Source organism: Triticum urartu, chromosome 4A (genome assembly GCF_056163025.1).
Source record: "Triticum urartu cultivar PI428250 chromosome 4A, HENAU_Tu73, whole genome shotgun sequence".
Taxonomy (NCBI): domain Eukaryota; kingdom Viridiplantae; phylum Streptophyta; class Magnoliopsida; order Poales; family Poaceae; genus Triticum; species Triticum urartu.
This window is the reverse complement of record NC_141876.1, coordinates 133,816,965-133,838,448: the sequence shown is the minus strand read 5'-3', so window position 1 is coordinate 133,838,448 and position 21,484 is coordinate 133,816,965. Positions and strand designations below refer to the sequence as shown.

Here is a 21,484-nt window from a genome sequence, read left to right as displayed (position 1 = left end):
GATGTGTAAAGATTACCACTCTTGCGACATACCTACAATGCAGTTATGCCTCTAAGTCGTGCTCCAACACATGGGAGATATAGCCGCATCATGGGTGTTACAAAATCGCAAACCGGATACGTGTTTATATTGAATGGTGGAGCTGTCAGTTGGTGCAGTTCTAAACAGAGCGTCGTGGCGGGATCTACATGTGAAGCGGAGTACATTGCTGCTTCGGAAGCAGCGAATGAAGGAGTCTGGATGAATGAGTTCATATCCGATCTAGGTGTCATACCTAGTGCATTGGGTCCAATGAAAATCTTTTGTGACAATACCGGTGCAATTGCCTTGGCAAAGGAATCCAGATTTCACAAGAGAACCAAGCACATCAAGAGACGCTTCAACTCCATTCGGGATCAAGTCCATGTGGGAGACATAGAGATTTGCAAGATACATACGGATCTGAATGTTGCAGACCCGTTCACTAAGCCTCTTCCACGAGCAAAACATGATCAGCACCAAGGCTCCATGGGTGTTAAAATCATTACTGAATAATCTAGATTATTGACTCTAGTGGAAGTGGGAGACTGAAGGAAATATGCCCTAGAGGCAATAATAAAGTTATTATTTATTTCCTTATTTCATGGTAAATGTTTATTATTAATGCTAGAATTGTATTAACCGGAAACATAATACATGTGTGAATACCTAGAAAAACATAGTGTCACTAGTATGCCTCTACTTGACTAGCTCATTGATCAAAGATGGTTAAGTTTCCAAACCATAGACATGAGTTGTTATTTCATCAATGGGATCACATCATTAGGAGAATGATGTGATTGACTTGACCCATTCCGTTAGCTTAGCACTTGATCGTTTTTGTTTACTGCTATTGCTTTCTTCATGACTTATACATGTTCTTATGACTATGAGATTATGCAACTCCCGAATACCGGAGGAACACTTTGTGTGCTACCAAATGTCACAATGTAACTGGGTGATTATAAAGGTGCTCTACAGGTGTCTCCAATGGTACTTGTTGAGTTGGCATAAATCAAGATTAGGATTTGTCACTCCGATTGTCGGAGAGGTATCTCTGGGCCCTCTCGGTAATGCACATCACTATAAGCCTTGCAAGCAATGCAACTAAAGAGTTAGTTGCGGGATAGTGCATTACGAAACGAGTAAAGAGACTTGTCGATAACGAGATTGAACTAGGTATTGGGATACCGACGATCGAATCTCGAGCAAGTAACATACCGATGACAAAGAGAACAGCGTATAGTGTTATGCGGTTTGACCGATAAAGATCTTCGTAGAATATGTAGGAACCAATATGAGCATCCAGGTTCCGCTATTGGTTATTGACCGGAGACATGTCTCGGTCATGTCTACACAGTTCTCGAACCCGTAGGGTCCGCTGAAAGTGCAACTATCCCTAGGTGGTTTTGGTAATTCATAACAACATATAGCTCATTGAGCTAATACTATTCCAAGATAATTATTTCAGGAAAGCTCAATGATTGGCATGGCATGGATGTGAAAGTGGAACCCTCAAAATGCTAAGGACAAAGGATTGGCTCAAGCTCAAAAGCTCAAGACTCTTCATTTTATATTTTAGTGATCCAAGATCACATTGAGTCTTTAGGAAAAGCCAATACTATTAAGGAGGGATGAGGTGTTGCTTAATGAGCCTCTTGCTTCATGTGCTTAGTGATATGCTCCAAAACCCTCAACTACTTTCCCATATCCACATATGACCTAAACCCTAAGCCAAACTCGGTCCTACCGATTCTTCCTATCCGGCGCCACCGAGTTTCACTTGTCATTAGCCACTGCCAAACCCTAGCAATTCGGTTCTACCGATAAGGATCTCGGTCTCACCGAGATGGGGTTGTAAACTCTCTGTTTCCCTTTCGTAACTTTTCAGTCCCACCGAAAGAGCGAATCGGTCCCACCGAGATTGCAATGTAAACTCGGTGTTTCCCCTTTGTAACTTTTCGGTCTCACCGAGTTCCACTCGGTCTCACCGAAAGAGCAAATCGGTCCCACCAAGTTTGCCTGACCAACTCTCTGGTTAGCTAGTTACCAAATTCGGTCTCACCGAGTTTGTGTAATCGGTCTCACCGAGATTATGTTATGCCCAAACCCTAACCGAATCGGTCCTACCGAGTTGCATGTCAGTCCCACCGAAATTCCTAACGACCACTAGGTTTACTATTTTGGTCAGACCGAGTTTTATGATTTGGTCCCACCGAGATTGGTAAATTGTGTGTAACGGTTGGATTTTGTGTGGAGGCTATATATACCCCTCCACCTCTTTCTCATTAAGTGAGAGAGCCATCAGAACACACACATCATTCCAACTCATATGTTCTGAGAGAGAACCACCTACTCATGTGTTGAGATCAAGACATTCCATTCCTACCATATAAATCTTGATCTCTAGCCTTCCCAAGTTGCTTTCCACTCAAATCTTCTTTCCACCAAATCCAAATCCTATGAGAGAGAGTTGAGTGTTGGGGAGACTATCATTTGAAGCACAAGAGCAAGGAGTTCATTACCTACACACCATTTGTTACTTCTTGGAGAGTGGTGTCTCCTAGATTGGCTAGGTGTCACTTGGGAGCCTCCGACAAGATTGTGGAGTTGAACCAAGGAGTTTGTAAGGGCAAGGAGATCTCCTACTTCGTGAAGATCTACCGCTAGTGAGGCAAGTCCTTCGTGGGCGATGGCCATGGTGGGATAGACAAGGTTGCTTCTTCATGGACCCTTTGTGGGTGGTTGCTTCTTCGTGGACCCTTCGTGGGTGGAGCCCTGTGTGGACTCGCGCAACCGTTGCCCTTGGGTGGAGCCCTGTGTGGACTCGCGCAACCATTACCCTTCGTGGGTTGAAGTCTCCATCAACGTGGATGTAGGATAGCATCACCTATCCGAACCACGGGAAAAACATCCGTGTCTCCAATAGCGTTTGAATTCTCCAAACCCTTCCCTTTACACTCTCGCAAGTTGCATGCTTTACTTTCCGCTCCCTATAAACTCTTTGCATGCTTGCTTGAATTGTGTGATGATTGCTTGACTTGTCCTAAAATAGCTAAAATCTGCCAAGAACTAAAATTGGGAAAAGGTTAAGTTTTTATGTGGTCAAGTAGTCTAATCACCCCCCTCTAGACATACTTTCGATCCTACATCCGCACGCTTAAAGTTCTGTGACGATCGGTTTTATGAGTTTATATGTTTTGATGTACCGAAGGTAGTTCGGAGTCCCGGATATGATCACGGACATGACTAGGAGTCTCAAAATGGTCGAGACATGAAGATTGATATATAGGAATCCTACATTTGGACATCGGAAGAGTTCCGGGTAAAATCGGGATTTTGTCGGAGTACCGGAGGGGTTACTGGAACCCCCCGGAGGCTAATGGGCCTTGTTGGGCCATAAGGGAAAGAGAGAGGGGACGGCCTAGGGCAGGCAGCGCGCCCCTCCTCTTTGGTCCGAATTGGACTAGGAGAGGGGGGGCGGCGCCCCCTTTCCTTCTCTTTCTCTCCCTTCCTTTCCCCCTCCTAGTAGGAGTAGGAAAGAGGGGAATCCTACTCCTACTAGGAGGAGGATTCCTCCTCCTGGCGCACCAGCAAGGGTCGGCTGGCCTCCCCCTTGCTCCTTTATATACAGGGGTAGGGGGCACCTCTAGACACACAAGTTGATCACAAAGATCTCTCCCAGCCGTGTTCGGTGCCCCCCTCCACCATAATCCACCTCGGTCATACTGTAGCGGTGCTTAGGCGAAGCCCTGTCACGGTAGCTTCATCAACATCGTCACCACGCCGTCGTGCTGACGAAACTCTTCCCCGAGCTCTACTGGATCGTGAGTTCGCGGAATGTCACCGAGCTGAACGTGTGATGAACGCGGAGGTGCCGTACGTTCGGTACTGAGAATCGGTCAATCGTGAAGACGTATGACTACATCAACCGCGTTGTTATAACGCTTCCGCTTAACAGTCTACGAGGGTACGTGGACGGCACTCTCCCCTCTCGTTGCTATGCATCACCATGATATTGCATGTGCGTAGGATTTTTTTTGAAATTACTACGTTCCCAACACATAAAACAATAGCGCTTGTTGGGAAGAGGAGCTTTGTGATGGGTACGGCGTGCAGTGTTCTTTCCCAGTGATAGAAGGGGCAGCAAGACACGTATTGATCGTTGCTATTAAAGATAACAAGATGGGGTCTATTCCTACATGAATAGATCTTTTCTACATCATGTCATCGTTCTTATTTCATTACCTCGTTTCTCCATGAACTTAATACACTAGATGCATGCTGGATAGCGGTCGATGTGTGTAGTAATAGTAGTAGATGCAGGCAGGAGCCGGTCGGCTAATCTTGAATGTGATGCCTATATAATGATCATTGTCTGGACATCATCATAATTATTTGAAGTTCTATCAATTGCCCAACCGTAATTTGTTTACCCATCGTATGTTATTTTTCTCCAGAGAAGCCAGTAGTGAAATCTACGGCCCCCGAGTCCATTCTTTATCATATTTGCTTTGAGATCTATTTTTATTTGCTTTTGTTTTCGGATATATTATTATAAAAACCCAAAAATACCTTGCTGCACTTTTTCTTTCTTTATTTTATTGCGAGATCTATTTATCCAAAATTATACAAATCAATCTATCTTTTACCCGAGAGGGATTGACAACCCCTCTTACGCATCGGGTTGCAAGTATTTGTTCTTTGCCTGCAGATACCGTTTACATAGTGTTGCTTGGTTCTCCTACTGGTTCGATAACCTTGGTTTCATAACTGAGGGAAATACCTACCGAAGTTGTACTGCATCATCCCTTCCTCTTTGGGGAAATACTGACGCGAATACGAGCCATCAGCGTTCTTGGGGTGGAGTAATAGTAGTATATGCAGATGGATGTTGGTCTACTTGTCTCGGACGTAATACCTATATATTGATCATGCCATGAAGAATCATCATAACTATGTGTTATTCTATCAATTGCCCAACAGTAATTTGTTTACCCACCATTGCTATGCTCATGACAGAGATGCCTCTAGTGAACGCTATGGCCCCCGGGTCCATTCACTTTATATTTACTAAAACCCTAAAAATAGATGCTGCAACTTATTTACATTTATTTTCCTTTTTATTTTATCTATCTACCACTATCAGATTTAATCCTTCCAATTAACAAGTACAAGAGGATTGTCAACCCTCTTGCCTACGTTTGGTGCAAGTATTTGCTTTCTGTGTGTGTAGGTACTTCTTACATTGTTTGCGTGGTGTCTCCTACTGGTTCAATGAACCTTGCTTCTTAACTGAGGGAAATACTATATGCTACTCCCTCCGTCCCATAATATAAAAACGTTTTTTACACTAATGTAGTGTTAAAAACGTTCTTATATTTTGGGACAGAAAGAGTACTATACTACATCACGCTTTCTCTTCGAGGAAATCCCAACGCCTATCACAAGTAGCAACATTCTCCCAGCCCCCCCCCCCTACCGCCTCTACCTCGACCTCCGTCTGCTCTTCACAATCGCCCTCCTCCATCTCCATGCCCAAAATCACCTACGTCCCCTCTTCCTCCTCTTCCGCTCACGTCACCTTCACCACCCCTACCACCGAGATCACCTGTTTCAGTCCCTCCTCTTTCACCACGACCTCGCCCTCCACTCCGCCGAACACTAGAAGTTTCAAAGTTCCAACGTAGCCAATCACCCCACTCACACTCCTTCGGATCATGAACTCCATCGCCACACTCCACCACATGTCCCATAAGGCCACAAACAAAACAAAAATCTGGCAGTTTCTCATAGTAGACCAGATATTTCTTCCTCTTTTATTAGTATTGGAACAAATCTCACCGAAGGAACATTACATCAAGATACAATCTTGCTCTTAAGAATTTGGAGGGGTTAATTATCCCTTCATTAACAATCACCGTTGTAGGTGGCCCTCAACTTCCCTCGCTACCTTCTCCGCTAGTTCTTTCTTTCTCATGAGCCCATCTGGCACTCCCTGAATTCTTGCCCAGACCGGGATCTTATCCAATTTGTAAGCTTCCACATTGCTAAATCCATCATACTCTTGCATCACCATTGTTGCATCTCGAAATAATCCCAGGACACCATCTGTCACATGTTTCCAATCTCCCAAACAACTGAAATGGACAATGAACAAATTATCCCCCATAGGTTTGAAAGTAACCTTCTGTGTCGATGCCCAAGAAATACACATCATGTTGAATAGAGCAGAATGACTTAACGTCCTTGTGGTGTGGACTCTGAAGATTGCCAACCACCGAACCACATTGATCAGGTCTTCCAATTCCGCGGGAAAATCTAGGTCCGTCTCCTGCCCCCATGCAAGTTGAGTCCCTTGAACCGATCCCCCGGGTTCGTCTCCGGACCCCAATCTCATTTCTCCCTAACATCTTCTTGCTTACTCCCATCCTCCTTAGCCGGATCTCCCTCCCTACTCTTCGCCGACGCAAACCTCCTCAGCATCCTCCCTCTCTTCCTCCTGCCCCCCGCTAAACCTAAGCTCCCATCTAATCTCCTCCTTGCCTATCCTCCTCCCCGCTACCATCAACTGCCAGTGGATCCGCCATGCCAACGTGCTTTCGAGGGCTCCTACCTATCTGGACTCCCGTCGCACCGACTAATCGCCGGCAGGACGTGAGGATTTCTGTGGACTCTGGCGTGATCACCAGGATGGGTAAACCCTAGACGGCGCTAGGGGAAAAAACGATGCCCGGAAGCCGAGCTGCCTAGAGGCCGTAATCTCATCCAGCCCAACATTTTTTTGAGGGAGGCAGCAGCCCAGCTTTTTTTTTGAGAATCCCGTAGCAACCCAGCTAACACACAGCACACACATCGACAGTTTCGGCACATCACAGAGCAGCCCAGCCCAACACAACACATCGACACAACACGCAGCCGCTGCCCGCCGCCGCCGACGGACCGTCACACAGGGCACAGCAGCCACCGGCCAGCGGCGTACATCGTCCACAGCAAGTCGCCCGGCCCACGACTGGCGCCACGCGGCCACGCAACCGCACTCAGCTTGTCTCAAAAAAAAAAAAAGCTAGCAGCGGCAAGCCGGCGACGCATCTCCTTCTCTGAATCTGATCCTCTCCTATTTTCCTTGCCCTGCAAGCTGCATAGGTAATTTCCTTACTCATTCCCAATATCTTTCCCCTAAATTTCACTTTCCAAAAAAAAAAACAGAGCAGGGAGGTCGGCCGCGACCTAGGAGCTCGGCGGCGGCGACCACCACGAGCATCGGCGGCTGCGCAGGTGTCGTTTTCCCCCGTTCCCTCTTCCTCTTCCCCACTCCAGTACCGCGTCCCATCCCCGTACCACATCCCATCCCAGCGCCGGTCGGCCACCAAGATGGAGGTCTGCGGCGGCCCGGGACCTCTAGCCCGCGCCCCCGTCTGGATCAGCCGCGCCCTGACCCCCTGGATCCACGCCCCCCTATGCCATGCCCCTCCGTCCTCCTGTACACCCCCTCTTTCTGCACCATGGTTGACAGAGCTGCAGCTCCTCTGCTCCTCTACTCCATGTCCGCTCCCTTTATGAATTCTTCTACTCTTCCAGCATGGCCATAGCCAACCTCCTCTTCTCCTCCCCCCTCCATATCCCTCTCTGATTAGCTAATTTACAATGTTTACATCAGATGTTAGTACCAAAGTTCAGCCATTAAAATATTTTTTGCCGAGTTGTCTGATTTCATAATCAAGAGAATGTAGACAAGTGTTCAGTATGGGTTTTAAGTTTCCTACCATGTCTCCTAAAGTTTATTGTTTCGAATTTGAGAGTAAGTGTTGTTTGTTAATTCCAAAGTTTGTCATCCAAACATGTTTGGTATTGAAATCTCAGGCATTTCAAAGGCCAATTCACTGAACAACCAAACAGGTGAATTCGTATTCGTGCCATTTCAGTTTCCTCACTGATTTGGAATTTAGACCAATTCAATACGGAGCTCTCCAATGGAGACATCCAAACGAAGCGTTAGGTTATTGTCTATTCGTCTGTGGTAGCATAAATAAATCACTGAATGTCTTGTTGTTTACAGTTTATGCAAAGCCATTGTTGTTTACAGTTTATGTAAATCCATTGTTGTTTACAGATGATAGTTATTAATGACAACATTCAGAATTGAAATGTGTTCTTCTTTAGCTTGGCCGCCCAGCAATTTGTTTATAGCTCCGCCACTGATTAAGGGGCTTTCATTCCTCTCGCAGCCATGCTTGGCCATCTCCGGCGATCCTCTGGCATTCTGCGCCGCCTACCGATCGCCAGCTTCGCTCCCTCCGACCCTGCCGCTGCATACTCGTGAGATTTGCTCCCTTTTATCCAATCTGCTGTCAAAACGTTCCCTTACTTTAAAAGCATCCTTGCTCCTTATCGGTTAGCTGGTGGCGTTCTTGCTCCATTTCTGGTGCAATACTACACTTTCTAAATTTGAGTGGCACAATTATAAGCTTATAGCACGTGAGTTAAGCTTTTTGCTTGCTTCACTGCCTCTAATTCCATTCCATGACAAGATACCTTTTGAGTAAGTAAAACTTTTTTCACCTCTGACTTCTCCAAATAATATTGTCTGCATCGTGCAGGGGATGGAGTTCACACGCCGAGTCACTCTCGTTTGTTTCATGTAAGACCTTTCTTTCACTTCGCCATATTGAATCACCCTTCATTTTCTTCTAGATGATTGGCGCCTTTGATGAAATATCAATCCATGGCAGGTTGGTGTGGCAAGCATGCTACCAGGAATTTCTCTACAGATGATAAAGTTACCAATGGTCGTCGAGGGTATTGGCAAAAGGAGTTGAAGAAGCCAAGTACGGCCGTGAAGGTATTTCGACAGAGTTTAGCCCTGTGCTTCACATGTGGCCTTACACTTTTTTATAGCCTCATGCTGTTAATCCCAAGAATATGATAGACAACAGGTTAAGTAATTTGATTTTGCTTCACAGGATAATGATGCAATCATTGATCGCATACAAAAGAGCACAAGGGGGTTGAAAAAAGGGCCGGTTGGGCACACCCTTTCATCAGCAGAGAAAAGGAAATTCCTTATCAACACTGTACGTCATTACATAAAGATAGTCTTAATATTATCTTTTCTGTCTTTTGAGTTTATCATGCGTCAATGATACTTATACTTTAGCTGGTGCCTGTAGAGCTCCAAATCACATGTTCGCATAATTTAAAGGATTGTATGTAATAACTAACAATCAAAATGTTGTTGCAGAAGTGCAATTTCACTTGTTATATACCAAATATGAACTATAAAAAGTTTTCTTGCGCCTTCAAGGCAAGTAATGAGCTTGCACTATGTAATCAACTAGCAACTGTTGTCCCTAAAAACTTTTAGTAGCTTATTCATTCTCATCTCTAAATTGCAGCTTCTTGATCTTGAAGACTCAAAAGAAGCTGTTTACAGCACCCTTGATGCATGGATCGCCTTTGAGCAGGACTTTCCACTCGCCTCATTAAAGCAAGCAATTGTAGCTCTTGAAAAGGAGGAACAATGGCATAGAGTTGTCCAAGTATTGCAGATTATAATTTAATTTATTTTTATTGAATTTATCTTTTATACAGTATGAATTAAATTTCTGCCAACTACAAACCTAGGTAATAAAATGGATGTTGAGCAAAGGGCAAGGAAATACCATCAGAACATACGAGCAATTAGTGCGTGCACTTGAGAAGGACAACAGAGCAGAGGAAGCACATAAAATCTGGGAGAAGAAAATAGCCCATGACCTGCATTCAGTTCCTTGGCGTTTCTGCGGTCTTATGTTGGCAATTTACTACAGAAACAATATGCTAGATAGGCTTATCAAGGTATGGACCTCGAATGTCTTCTACTCTTCACTGACTCTACCTACTCTTTTCCTTCAAGTTTATTGGCTGGTAATTTCTAATATGATCTTACCGTTGCTTGCCTTCTCTGATGGCTTAGCTCTTTGGTGCCCTTGAAGCATGTGGTCGCAAGTGTCCTAGTAAAGAATATATACGGAAAGTTGAAGTTGCATATGAAATGCTTGGTCTATTAGAAGAGAAGAAGGATTTGCTTGAAAAGTACAAGGATTTGTACAATAAGCCATCAAATAGTGATAGAAAGAAAGATCGACGGTTCAAGAAGGCTGAGAAGAAAGCTGGTTAGTCCTGTGGCGCCTGTAATCCTTTATTTGCCCAATGACAGTCAAGCATTTCTGACAAGTTGAAATGGCTTGTTTCTGTTAAATACTTATAAATCCATTTGCGTGTATATGTAACTTTCTGATTGGTTTACACACACCCATTTAAGCAGAATAAGGTACTGGAAGCTCAAAATGTGCTAATTCTGGAGAAATACCTGATTTACTTTTACCCTTTAATGCATGGTTATCTAGTCAAATTTGTCACTACTTGTGTTCATAAATAAACACCATTTATACATGAGCATGGTCTCCAGTATGCAAGTTTGACTGTCATATTTTATATGAATATGTTGGTTAAATCTCACACCATCTAAAATAGATATTTTATATTATTTTTACCTGTCAAAGTAAGAATTTGCTTGCTTTCTAAAATGCCGTCTATTTCTGAATGGAGCTAATTTATTGCACCTGGTATTCATCTTTCAGTTCACTGATTTGTTAGCAAGAAAATACCAGTCTTTGTTACGTGGACATAGATGCTTGGTGTATTTTGTAGTAGGATTTCCCAGTGTTCTACTCTACGCCATTTTCTTCAGAACTATTCTGAGAATCTTTTCATACCATGCTTGTGAATTTCTCACACGGCAAACATTCTTGAAATTTCTGGCAGCTACTAGAAATTACTTCATTTGCTATGACGCTGAAACTAATTATTAACAATATTCTTTTCTCAGCTGATGATGGCAGCAAACAATTGGAGATGGAAACATCTGAAAACTTACCAGTTAACTCATGCCCTTCAGATAAGGAACTGGTTGCCAGCAGTTAGTCAAGATAAGAAGTAAAGCAATGCAGTTGCTGGCATATTAGTTTACAATTATGTTTCTCTAGTCACCGACACTGACGTGTTATATTATTGTTGTTCCCCTTTCAGATACAACACCGATGGTGAGATCAGTATCAGACAAGAACGTGATGCAGCTAGTAATCTCTACCAGTAACACTTACTGGGCCAACCAATAGTCCATTACTAATAGGAAACAGCATGAACATTGAAACCCCCTTATTCTTCCATAAATCATTGAAGTGCGGTGACTTTCATGTTGCCTTGGACAAATATTTCGGAGTGTTATCGTTCGCCAAAAAAGTTGTAATGTCTGAATATTGGAACAAGTGGGCGCATAACTGTAGTCAACGAAGGGATTACATGAGGAAACCAGTACTTTATCTCATGTACTCAGTGTGAGAATTGTTGTGCTGACATTTCTGTTTTCATACTAGAAAGCCAAATTCCTGTTATCCATCGCAATCTAATATCTCTGCCTTTGTGGAATGTCAAATGCTTTGCTACATTTTCTTTTATCCTGGTTCTGAAACTGTGGTTGATGTTTGCTCTGCGCGAGTTCGCAGAGGTTTGCTCACTCCAATAATGGTGCAAGCCTTTGAAATGGCAAACGTTAGAGAAATTCCAATGCACCGACGTTTTTTTGTCCGTTTGGATCGGTTGCCTGTTCATCATCCGTCCCCCTTTGCGTTTGGGTTGGCAGTGCACCCAATACGTGGACATATTTTCGTCCTTGCGGCCGGCCTGAAGTATCTTTTTCAAACATAATTCAACCAAAATACAAACATCATAGATGGTTTCACAACCAAACAAATATATCATAGCTTACAAGTCAAATAAATATATCATAGTTTACAAACCAAATAAAAAATAAATTATCTCAAATACATTTAAAAAAGATACACCTATTGGTTGGTTTTCACAACCAAACAAATATATCATAGTTTACAAGCCAAATAAATATATCATAGTTTACAAACAAAATAGAAATTAAATTGTCTCAAATATATTTTAAAAAAAAGATACATCTATTAGTTGCCAACGTGAGCCCGCATATACTCAACCAAATTATTTTGCAGCTAATGAGAGTTTCACAATCACACATTTGATGATGAAGTTGGATGAACCGTGCAAATGTTGTCGCTCCTCCATGCTCAGGCACAACATTGTCACCCTGAAACTGAAACCCTTGGTCATATTTACGTTCCGAACGCTCATTCTCTACGATTATATTATGCATGATCACACAAGCAGTCATCACCTGCCACAACTTCTTGGTGCTCCAAGTTCTAGCAGGATATCGAACGATGCCCCATCGAGATTGCAGAACACTAAAGGCACGCTCCACATCCTTTCTAGCACTCTCTTGTTTTTGGGCAAATCTCTTTCTCTTCTATCCTACAGGGCTGGAGATTGTCTTCACCAGAGTAGTCCACTGAGGATAGATACCGTTAGCTAGGTAGTATCATTTGTTGTAGTTGTGGCCATTTGACCTCCGGGTAGTTGTCTTCGGCAAACCTTGCAAACACCGGAAAGCATTGAAGCACGTTGATATCATTGTGAGATCCGGCTATGCCGAAGAAAGAGTGCCAAATCCAGAGATCTTGTGAAGCCACGGCCTTGAGTATGACACTGCAGGCTTTGACATGGCCCCTATACTGCCCCTGCCAAGCAGAAGGGCAGTTTTTCCACTCCCAGTGCATACAATCTATGTTACCAAGCATCCTCGGAAAGCCCCTGCTGGCATTCATCGCCAACAAGCGGGTTGTATCTACAACATTTGGCTCTCTCAAGTACTCAGGACCAAACACCGCTATCACAACCTTGCAGAACTTATACATGGACTCTAGGCACGTGGACTCTCCCATACAGACATACTCATCAATAAAATCACCGAAGACTCCCTATGCAAGCATCCGAATAGCTACAGTACATTTCTAATAAGAGGAGAAGCCAATCTTTCCAAGGGCATCCTCCTTGCACTCGAAATATTTATCGTATGCCACCACCCTCTCCCAGGTACGGTTGAAAACATACCTAGCCATACGGAAACAGCTCCGGAATAGGTGATGTCTGAAGAGCGGGTTGGGTGTCTCGAAGTAGTCCTTCCAGAGTAGGAAACGGTCGCTCTCTCGATTGCGATTCAACGCCGGAGTGTGCCCCGGGATCAAGCCCCGAAACATCAGCCGCTGCCTACTAAGGTGGTCATGGACGACCAACACAGCAGCCACAAGCTCCTCGTTGTCGGATGAAGAATCATCTGAGTCGCAAATGAAACTGTGGAAAAAGAACTCGTCAACGGAGTCCATTTGTACCTTGCGGGCAAACCATCGAACAACTTGCGGGCGTCGTCGAACAAGCTGGCTGGTGAAGAGCCACGCGCCTCCTCTAGACCAGGTAGCTGGCCTTGGCGGCGTCCGGCGAGTGTGACAACGTCAGACGAGCGAGGTCGTTGCACTTTTGTCCGCTTCACTACAAGTGCGCCACTATTAACACGCCACTGGTAACAAGTACTAATGGCGCACCCCTGGTGCGTCATTAGTATCCCAGATAATAGTGGCGTGGTAGTGCGCCATTAATATGTCCCCTGGTGCGTAATTACTATGCCTCCCAGGGGGGCATATTTACCTTGTGCTCTGGGTTACTAATGGCGCACTTCTAGGTAATGCGCCACTAGTATGTTTATTGCAGTGCGCCACTAGTATGTTTATTGCAGTGCGCCAGTAAAGTGTAGTATGGTACGCCACTAGTATGAATATTAGGAATTTTTTCTTTTCTGATATTTGCACATGTTACAAAATATATTACTGCACAGAATATAGACAACACAACATATAAACAGCAGATTTATCGAATACAAATAGAAGATTAGTCTCCGAATACAATTCATCATATTAGTCTCCGAATTCAAAAGACCGAACAAAGTTAGAACATTACAAGTCTCGAGACCGCGAGTAGCGAGTTTGTCTTCACATTACAAGTCGATATCGATCATCTAAACTACCATCACATAGAAGAGAGCTGCGTTCATCACGATGAGCATCATCGTGATGAAACTGGTCTTCATCCGGTTCCTCCTCCGCTCCCTCCTCTCTCCCGCTAGATAGCGCGCGTATCTAGCTTCCGCCTCCGCCCTAGTGGTGTACCCTTTGTAACTGTTACCGCTAAAACGATGAACCTGTCTCTGACACTCCTCCCAGCCGTCGTAGACTCCGGAAACCTTACCCTCGTACACGACATACGACGGCATCTCTATGCACTAGACAAACAAAACGTTAGAAGCAATTCACAGACAATACATAAGCAATATATAAGTATGCAACAAAAGGATCAAAGAGAAAAGCAACACATTAATAACACGATTCATGGCCCTACTAATAAATAGCATCGATTACATATAAGTTGAACGACCGTCCAAACCAAAGAGACATACAAGTTCAATAAAGTTTAATTACAACATGAGCTAATCGATATTTCAGAAATACATAGCATCACTACTTTCGACTCGACTCATGGACCGGAGCGTGGATGAAGCCACCGTCTTTCGTGATGGTCATGAAATCGCGATCGTTGTCAGCCTGCATTTGTAGCGTTGTTTCTATTTCACTGTTGGAGGTTGATATCTGAGGTAGAACTGCCCCGAGGTACGAAGGACATCTTGATGGATGATTTCCGCAAACTCCGACTGGATGCGAAAGAATTCTTGTCTGAGGTCCGTGTCCTGGATTGCCGACAAGCGTGCGGCCCAATCTTTGAGACTATTTGGTAGCAGAAGTTGATTATGGTCCCGTACGATCGCCCGCATGTGATGGAGGGCGTAGTAGGCATCCTTCTGACCGCCAGGCGGCTGCTTGACGCAGGGGAACGTCATTACGTGGGTGAACACGTGCTTGCCGTACCTAAGAATTGGCCTCCTGAAGGTGCCTCCAGGTTTGGCATAGCCGGGGAGAACATCATCAAGAACTTTCTTGATATTTGTGTAGTCTTTATTCGACTGACGGTTCGAGTCGAAATACGTGGCCATGGAATAGTTCGGGCTTAAGAGGATGAGTGTGCAACGTGTGTCACTGCACAAAACACGGAATGTTAGAAAAAAAGAATGATCGAAATCTAAGAAATCATATGTTACGAGGTGGTGAGGGGAAGTTATCCTTATCTGGGTTCGCCAGAATGACGCCTTCGAGGTATGAACTCGCGACTTGCCGGTCCCCAGCGCTGCCCAAGATCTTGGCATGCATGTAGAATGGGTCGACTATCATGATGCCCGGGGTCTTGTCTCTAATGATCCGCATCTCCATACTTAGCGAAAATAGCCGAACGAAGGTGTAGTGCAGCGGATGAAGGTTAGACATAGCGAAGATGTCATCAAACCGCAGGACGATCATACCCCCAATGGCGCTATCGACAAAGCCCTTGCCCTCTGGCACCTTGGCCACGAAAACCGGGTATGCCACATCATTCTCGGAGAGACGCCGCTTCTCCAAAAAAGAAAGAACACTGTCATGCAGACTCCACATAGCACCGGTTGCAGCATTGAGCAGATTAGTCGGTAGCATCGGCCTACCCGCCACATGCACCCTCCTCGAGATATCCTTAGATGTAGGTGGCCCGTCCTGAGCGCGGATCGTACTCGGTGCCGGCTGGCTCGCACCCTTGTTATTATTTCTTTTCCGTCCCTTCTTCTTCCGCTGTAATGGGATCGAGGTCTGCTCAGAGACAGCCTTCTTGAGTGTGTTGGGGCTAATAATATTTCGCACCTCGGCTATCTGAGGTCTGTGAAGGCGGCAGCTGGAGGTGTCTCCTGAGAACTAAACTCCAGACGACGCCTGTTGCAATTGGGTTTCTCCGCGGTACCAGCTAGATCGTGATCATGTTTTGCAGGGTTGGGTTCTTGAGAAGGAGGCCTCAAGAATTCGTCACCGTACCCATGTTCGTTGAAGTACTTATCGACCCCGGTAAATGAACGTCGTCGTCGTCCGGATCCTGTGCCATATGCATGTCCGGATCGGCCATATGTTTGTCGTCGTCGTCCATTAGCGTTGCGGCGGTCTTGCCATGGCTTGGCGCCGGCACGACTGGCGGTGTTGTCTGTGGGGTGGTGTCCCCCGCCCCAAATGAATCTAGATCTTCGGCCAAAGCATGGACCAACCTATGCAGGCGCTGAGGGTCATCACATCATCTTCGTCGGCCCCAGGGGGTCGATACGGAAGTAACAAGTCGTCGCAGCCCCGCAGCACCCGAACCAGTTGAACCCTATACACGTTGGGTGGCATCGGATTACCGTGGAACAGGCGGTTGCCCGGTTGAATGATTCTGGCCTTGGCGACATCGATCAACTTGCCGTTCACGAAGTGCAGGAGAGTGCATGGAACGTCGGCAACGCCCTACGAAAACATGTAGGGCGTCAGGGATGCCCAGTCAAAGGCAAGGAGATGAAGTCATCGGCCGAGAGGCTTAGTTACCGTGATGGCGTCGAGCTCGGCTAATGTCGAGGCACAGCCAACGGCGGGCGTGCAAGTGACGGAGGGGCCGCTTGCTGCCGAGGTGCCGACCGGCGTATTCTTCCCACACCCGGGTGCATTAAGCTCCAATGCCGGCACCCATTAAGCTCCAATGCCGCCTCCGCCGGAGACACCAATGGCGCCGCCGGCACGTTGTGCGAGTTGCTGCCTGCTACCTCTTGAGCACTTGCATTGGTTTTCCCTTGAAGAGGAAAGGGTGATGCAGAAAAGTAGCGTAAGTATTTCCCTCAGTTTTTGAGAACCAAGGTATCAATCCAGTAGGAGGCCACGCATGAGTCCCTCGCACCTACACAAACAAATAAATCCTCACGACCAACGCGATAAGGGGTTGTCAATCCCTACACGGTCACTTACGAGAGTGAGATCTGATAGATATGATAAGATAATATTTTTGGTATTTTTTATGATAAAGAGAAATAAAAGATGCAAGGTAAAATAAATGGCAAAGGAAATAACTAAGTATTGAAAGATTAATATGATGGAAGATAGATCCGGGGGCCATAGGTTTCACCAGTGGCTTCTCTCAAGAGCATAAGTATTTACGGTGGGTAAACAAATTACTAATGTTGAGCAATTGACATAATTGAGCATAGTTATGAGAATATCTAGGCATGATCATGTATATAGGCATCACGTCCGAGACAAGTAGACCGACTCCTGCCTGCATCTACTACTATTACTCCACACATCAACCGCTATCCAGCATGCATCTAGAGTATTAAGTTCAAGAGAACAGAGTAACGCTTTAAGCAAGATGTCATGATGTAGAGGGATAAACTCATGCAATATGATATAAACCCCATCTTGTTATCTTTGATGGCAACAATACAATACGTGCCTTGCTGCCCCTACTGTCACTGGAAAAGGACACAACAAGATTGAACCCAAAGCTAAGCACTTCTCCCATTGCAAGAAAGATCAATCTAGTAGGCCAAACCAAACTGATAATTCGAAGAGACTTGCAAAGATAACCAATCATACATAAAAGAATTCAGAGAAGATTCAAATATTGTTCATACATAAACTTGATCATAAACCCACAATTCATTGGTCTCAACAAACACACCGCAAAAAAAGATTACATCGAATAGATCTCCACAAGAGAGGGGGAGAACTTTGTATTGAGATCCAAAAAGAGAGAATAAGCCATCTAGCTAATAACTATGGACCTGTAGGTCTGAGGTAAACTACTCACACTTCATCGGAAGGGCTATGGTGTTGATGTAGAAGCCCTCCGTGATCGATGCCCCCTCCGGCGGAGCTCTGGAAAAGGCCCCAAGATGGGATCTCGTGGATACAGAAAGTTACGGTGGTGTAATTAGGGTTTTGGCTCCGTATCTGGTGGTTTGGGGGTACGGAGGTATATATAGGAGGAAAGAGTACGTCGGTGGAGCAACAGGAGGCCCACGAGGGTGGAGGGTGCGCCCAGGGGGGTAGGCGCGCCCCCTACCTCATGCTTTCCTCGTTGATTTCTTGACATAGGGTCCAAGTCCTCTGGATCATGTTCGTTCCGAAAATCACGTTCCCGAAGGTTTCATTCCGTTTGGACTCCGTTTGATATTCTCTTTCTGCGAAACCCTAAAATAGGCAAAAAACAACAATTCTAGGCTAGGCCTACGTTTAATAGGTTAGTCCCAAAAATAGTATAAAAGTGTATAATAAAGCCCAATAATGTCCAAAATAGAATATAATATAGCATGGAACAATAAAAAAATTATAGATACGTTGGAGACGTATCAAGCATCCCCAAGCTTAATTCTTGCTCGTCCTCGAGTAGGTAAATGATAAAAACAATTTTTGATGTGGAATGCTACTTGCCGCAATTTCAATGTAATTCTTCTTAATTGTGGTATGAATATTCAGATCCGAAAGATTCAAGACAAAAGTTCAATATTGACATAGAAATAATAATACTTCAAGCATACTAACTAAGCAATTATGTCTCTTCAAAATAACATGGCCAAAGAAAGTTATCCCTACAAAATCATATTGTCTGGCTATGCTCTATCTTCACCACACAAAGTATATAAATCATGCACAACCCCGATGACAAGCCAAGCAATTGTTTCATACTTTTGGTGTTCTCAAACTTTTTCAATCTTCACGCAATACATGAGTGTGAGCCATGGACATAGCACTTTAGGTGGAATAGAATGGTGTTTGTAGAGGAGACAAAAAAGGGGGAAGATATTCTCACATCAACTAGGCGTATCAATGGGCTATGGAGATGCCCGTCAATAGATATCAATGTGAGTGAGTATGGATTTCCATGCAACGGATGCACTAGAGCTATAAGTATATGAAAGCTCAACAAAAGGAACTAAGTGGGTGTGCATCCAACTCGCTTGCTCACGGAGACCTAGGGCATTTTGAGGAAGCCCATCATTGGAATATACAAGCCAAGTTCTACAATGAAAAATTCCCACTAGTATATGAAAGTGATAACATAGGAGACTCTCTATTATGAAGATCATGGTGCTACTTTGAAGCACAAGTGTGGTAAAAGGATAGTAGCATTGTCCCTTCTCTCTTTTTCTCTCATATTTTTTTATTTGGGCCTTTTTATGGCCTCTTTTTTTCGTCCGGAGTCTCATCCCGACTTGTGGGGGAATCATAGTCTCCATCATCCTTTCCTCACTTGGGACAATACTCTAAAAATGATGATCATCACACTTTTATTTACTTACAACTCAACAATTACAACTCAATTCTTAGAACAAAATATGACTCTATGTGAATGCCTCCGGCGGTGTACCGGGATATGCAATGAATCAAGAGTGACATGTATGAAAGAATTATGAACGGTAGCTTTGCCACAAATACAATGTCAACTACATGATCATGCAAAGCAATATGACAATGATGGAGCGTGTCATAGTAAACGGGACGGTGGAAAGTTGCATGGCAATATATCTCGGAATGGCTATAGAAATGCCATGATAGGTAGGTATGGTGGCTGTTTTGAGCAAGGTATATGGTGGGTGTATGATACCGGCGAAAGGTGCGCGGTATTAGAGAGGCTAGCAATGGTGGAAGGAAGAAAAGTGCGTATGATCCATGGACTCAACCTTAGTCATAAAGAACTCATATACTTATTGCAAAAATCTACAAGTTATCAAAGCAAAGTATTACGCGCATGCTCCTAGGGGGATAGATTGGTAGGAAAAGACCATCGCTCGTCCCCGACCGCCACTCATAAGGAAGACAATCAATAAATAAATCATGCTCCGACTTCATCACATAACGGTTCACCATACGTGCATGCTACGAGAATCACAAACTTTAACACAAGTATTTCTCAAATTCACAACTACTCGACTAGCATGACTCTAATATTACCATCTCCATATCTCAAAACAATTATCAAGTATCAAACTTCTCATAGTATTCAACACACTCATAAGAATTTTTTTATTAATCTTGAATGCCTAACATAATTAAAGCAAATAACCATGCTATTTTGTAGGACTCTCAAAATAATCTAAGTGAAGCATGAGAGAACAATAGTTTGTATACAACAAATCCACCGACGTGCTCTAAAAGATATAAGTGAAGCACTAGAGCAAAAATTATATAACTCAAAAGATATAAGTGAAGCACATAGAGTATTCTAACAATTTCCAAATCATGTTTGTCTCTCTCAGAAGGTGTGTACAGCAAGGATGATTGTGGAAAAATAACAAATAAAGACTCAAATAATACAAGACGCTCCAAGCAAAACACATATCATGTGGTAAATAAAAATATAGCTCCAAGTAAAGTTACCGATGGAAGTAGACGAAAGAGGGGATGCCTTCCGGGGCATCCCCAAGCTTTGGCTTTTAGGTGTCCTTAGATTATCTTGGGGTGCCATGGGCATCCCCAAGCTTAGGCTCTTGCCACTCCTTGTTCCATAATCTATCAAATCTTTTACCCAAAACTTGAAAACTTCACAACACAAAACTTAAAGTAAAAAATCTCGTGAGCTCCTTTAGCGAAAGAAAACAAAACACCACTTCAAGGTACTGTAATTAACTCATTATTTATTTATATTGGTGTTAAACCTACTGTATTCCAACTTCTTTATGGTTTATAAACTATTTTACTAGCCATAGATTCATCAAAATAAGCAAACAACACACGAAAAACAGAATCTGTCAAAAACAGAACAATCTGTAGTAATCTGTAGCTAACGCAAGATCTGGACCCCAAAAATTCTAAAATAAATTTCTGGGCGTGAGGAATTTATCTATTAATCATCTTAAAAAAGAATTAACTAAATAGCACTTTGCAAATAAAAATGGCAGCAATTCTCGTGAGCGCTAAAGTTTCTGTTTTTTACAGCAAGATTAAAAAGACTTTCCCCAAGTCTTCCCAACGGTTCTACTTGGCACAAACACTAATTAAACACAAAAAAACACAACCAAAACAGAGGCTAGATAAATTATTTATTACTAAACAGGAGCAAAAGGCAAGGAATAAAAATAAAATTGGGTTGCCTCCCAACAAGCGCTATCGTTTAATGCCCCTAGCTAGGCATAAAAGCAAGGATAGATCTAGGTATTGCCATCTTTGGTAGGCAATCCATAAGTGGCTCTCATAATAGATTCATAAGGTAATTTAATTTTCTTTCTAGGGAAGTGTTCCATGCCTTTCCTTAACGGAAATTGGAATCTAATATTCCCTTCCTCCATATTAATAATTGCACCAATCGTTCTAAGGAAAGGTCTACCAAGAATAATAGCACATGAAGGATTGCAATCTATGTCAAGAACAATAAAGTTTCTGTTTTTTACAGTAAGATTAAAAAGACTTTCGCCAAGTCTTCCCAACGGTTCTACTTGGCACAAACACTAATTAAACACAAAAAACACAACCAAAACAGAGGCTAGATAAATTATTTATTACTAAACAGGAGCAGAAAGCAAGGAATAAAAATAAAATTGGGTTGCCTCCCAACAAGCGCTATCGTTTAACGCCCCTAG

General features: G+C 43.8%; 1 protein-coding gene across 2 annotated transcripts; it reads left to right on the top strand.

The window, feature by feature from the left end:
• The first annotated feature begins 7,135 nt into the window (after nucleotides 1-7,135).
• LOC125529460 (PPR containing-like protein) lies at nucleotides 7,136-11,455 on the top strand. Of its 2 annotated transcripts, XM_048693870.2 has the most exons (11): nucleotides 7,136-7,296; nucleotides 8,247-8,337; nucleotides 8,619-8,659; nucleotides 8,751-8,860; nucleotides 8,982-9,092; nucleotides 9,260-9,322; nucleotides 9,414-9,557; nucleotides 9,643-9,855; nucleotides 9,974-10,172; nucleotides 10,889-10,995; nucleotides 11,089-11,455. In XM_048693870.2, exons 2-10 carry the CDS (start codon nucleotides 8,249-8,251, stop codon nucleotides 10,981-10,983), a joined length of 1,065 nt encoding a protein of 354 aa, XP_048549827.1. In that variant the 5' UTR covers nucleotides 7,136-7,296; nucleotides 8,247-8,248; the 3' UTR covers nucleotides 10,984-10,995; nucleotides 11,089-11,455. The 2 variants fall into 2 exon arrangements, with proteins under 2 accessions (XP_048549827.1, XP_048549829.1); XM_048693872.2 differs by lacking the exon at nucleotides 9,260-9,322 and having other exon boundaries at nucleotides 7,137-7,296.
• Nucleotides 11,456-21,484: the final 10,029 nt, after the last annotated feature.

Coding starts and splice junctions, on each gene's coding strand:
- LOC125529460 (XM_048693870.2), top strand. CDS start 8,249: ATGCTTGGCCATCTCCGGCGATCCTCTGGCATTCTGCGCCGCCTACCG. Junction 8,660..8,750: donor GTCACTCTCGTTTGTTTCAT/GTAAGACCTTTC, acceptor AATCCATGGCAG/GTTGGTGTGGCAAGCATGCT. Junction 8,861..8,981: donor AGCCAAGTACGGCCGTGAAG/GTATTTCGACAG, acceptor TTTGCTTCACAG/GATAATGATGCAATCATTGA.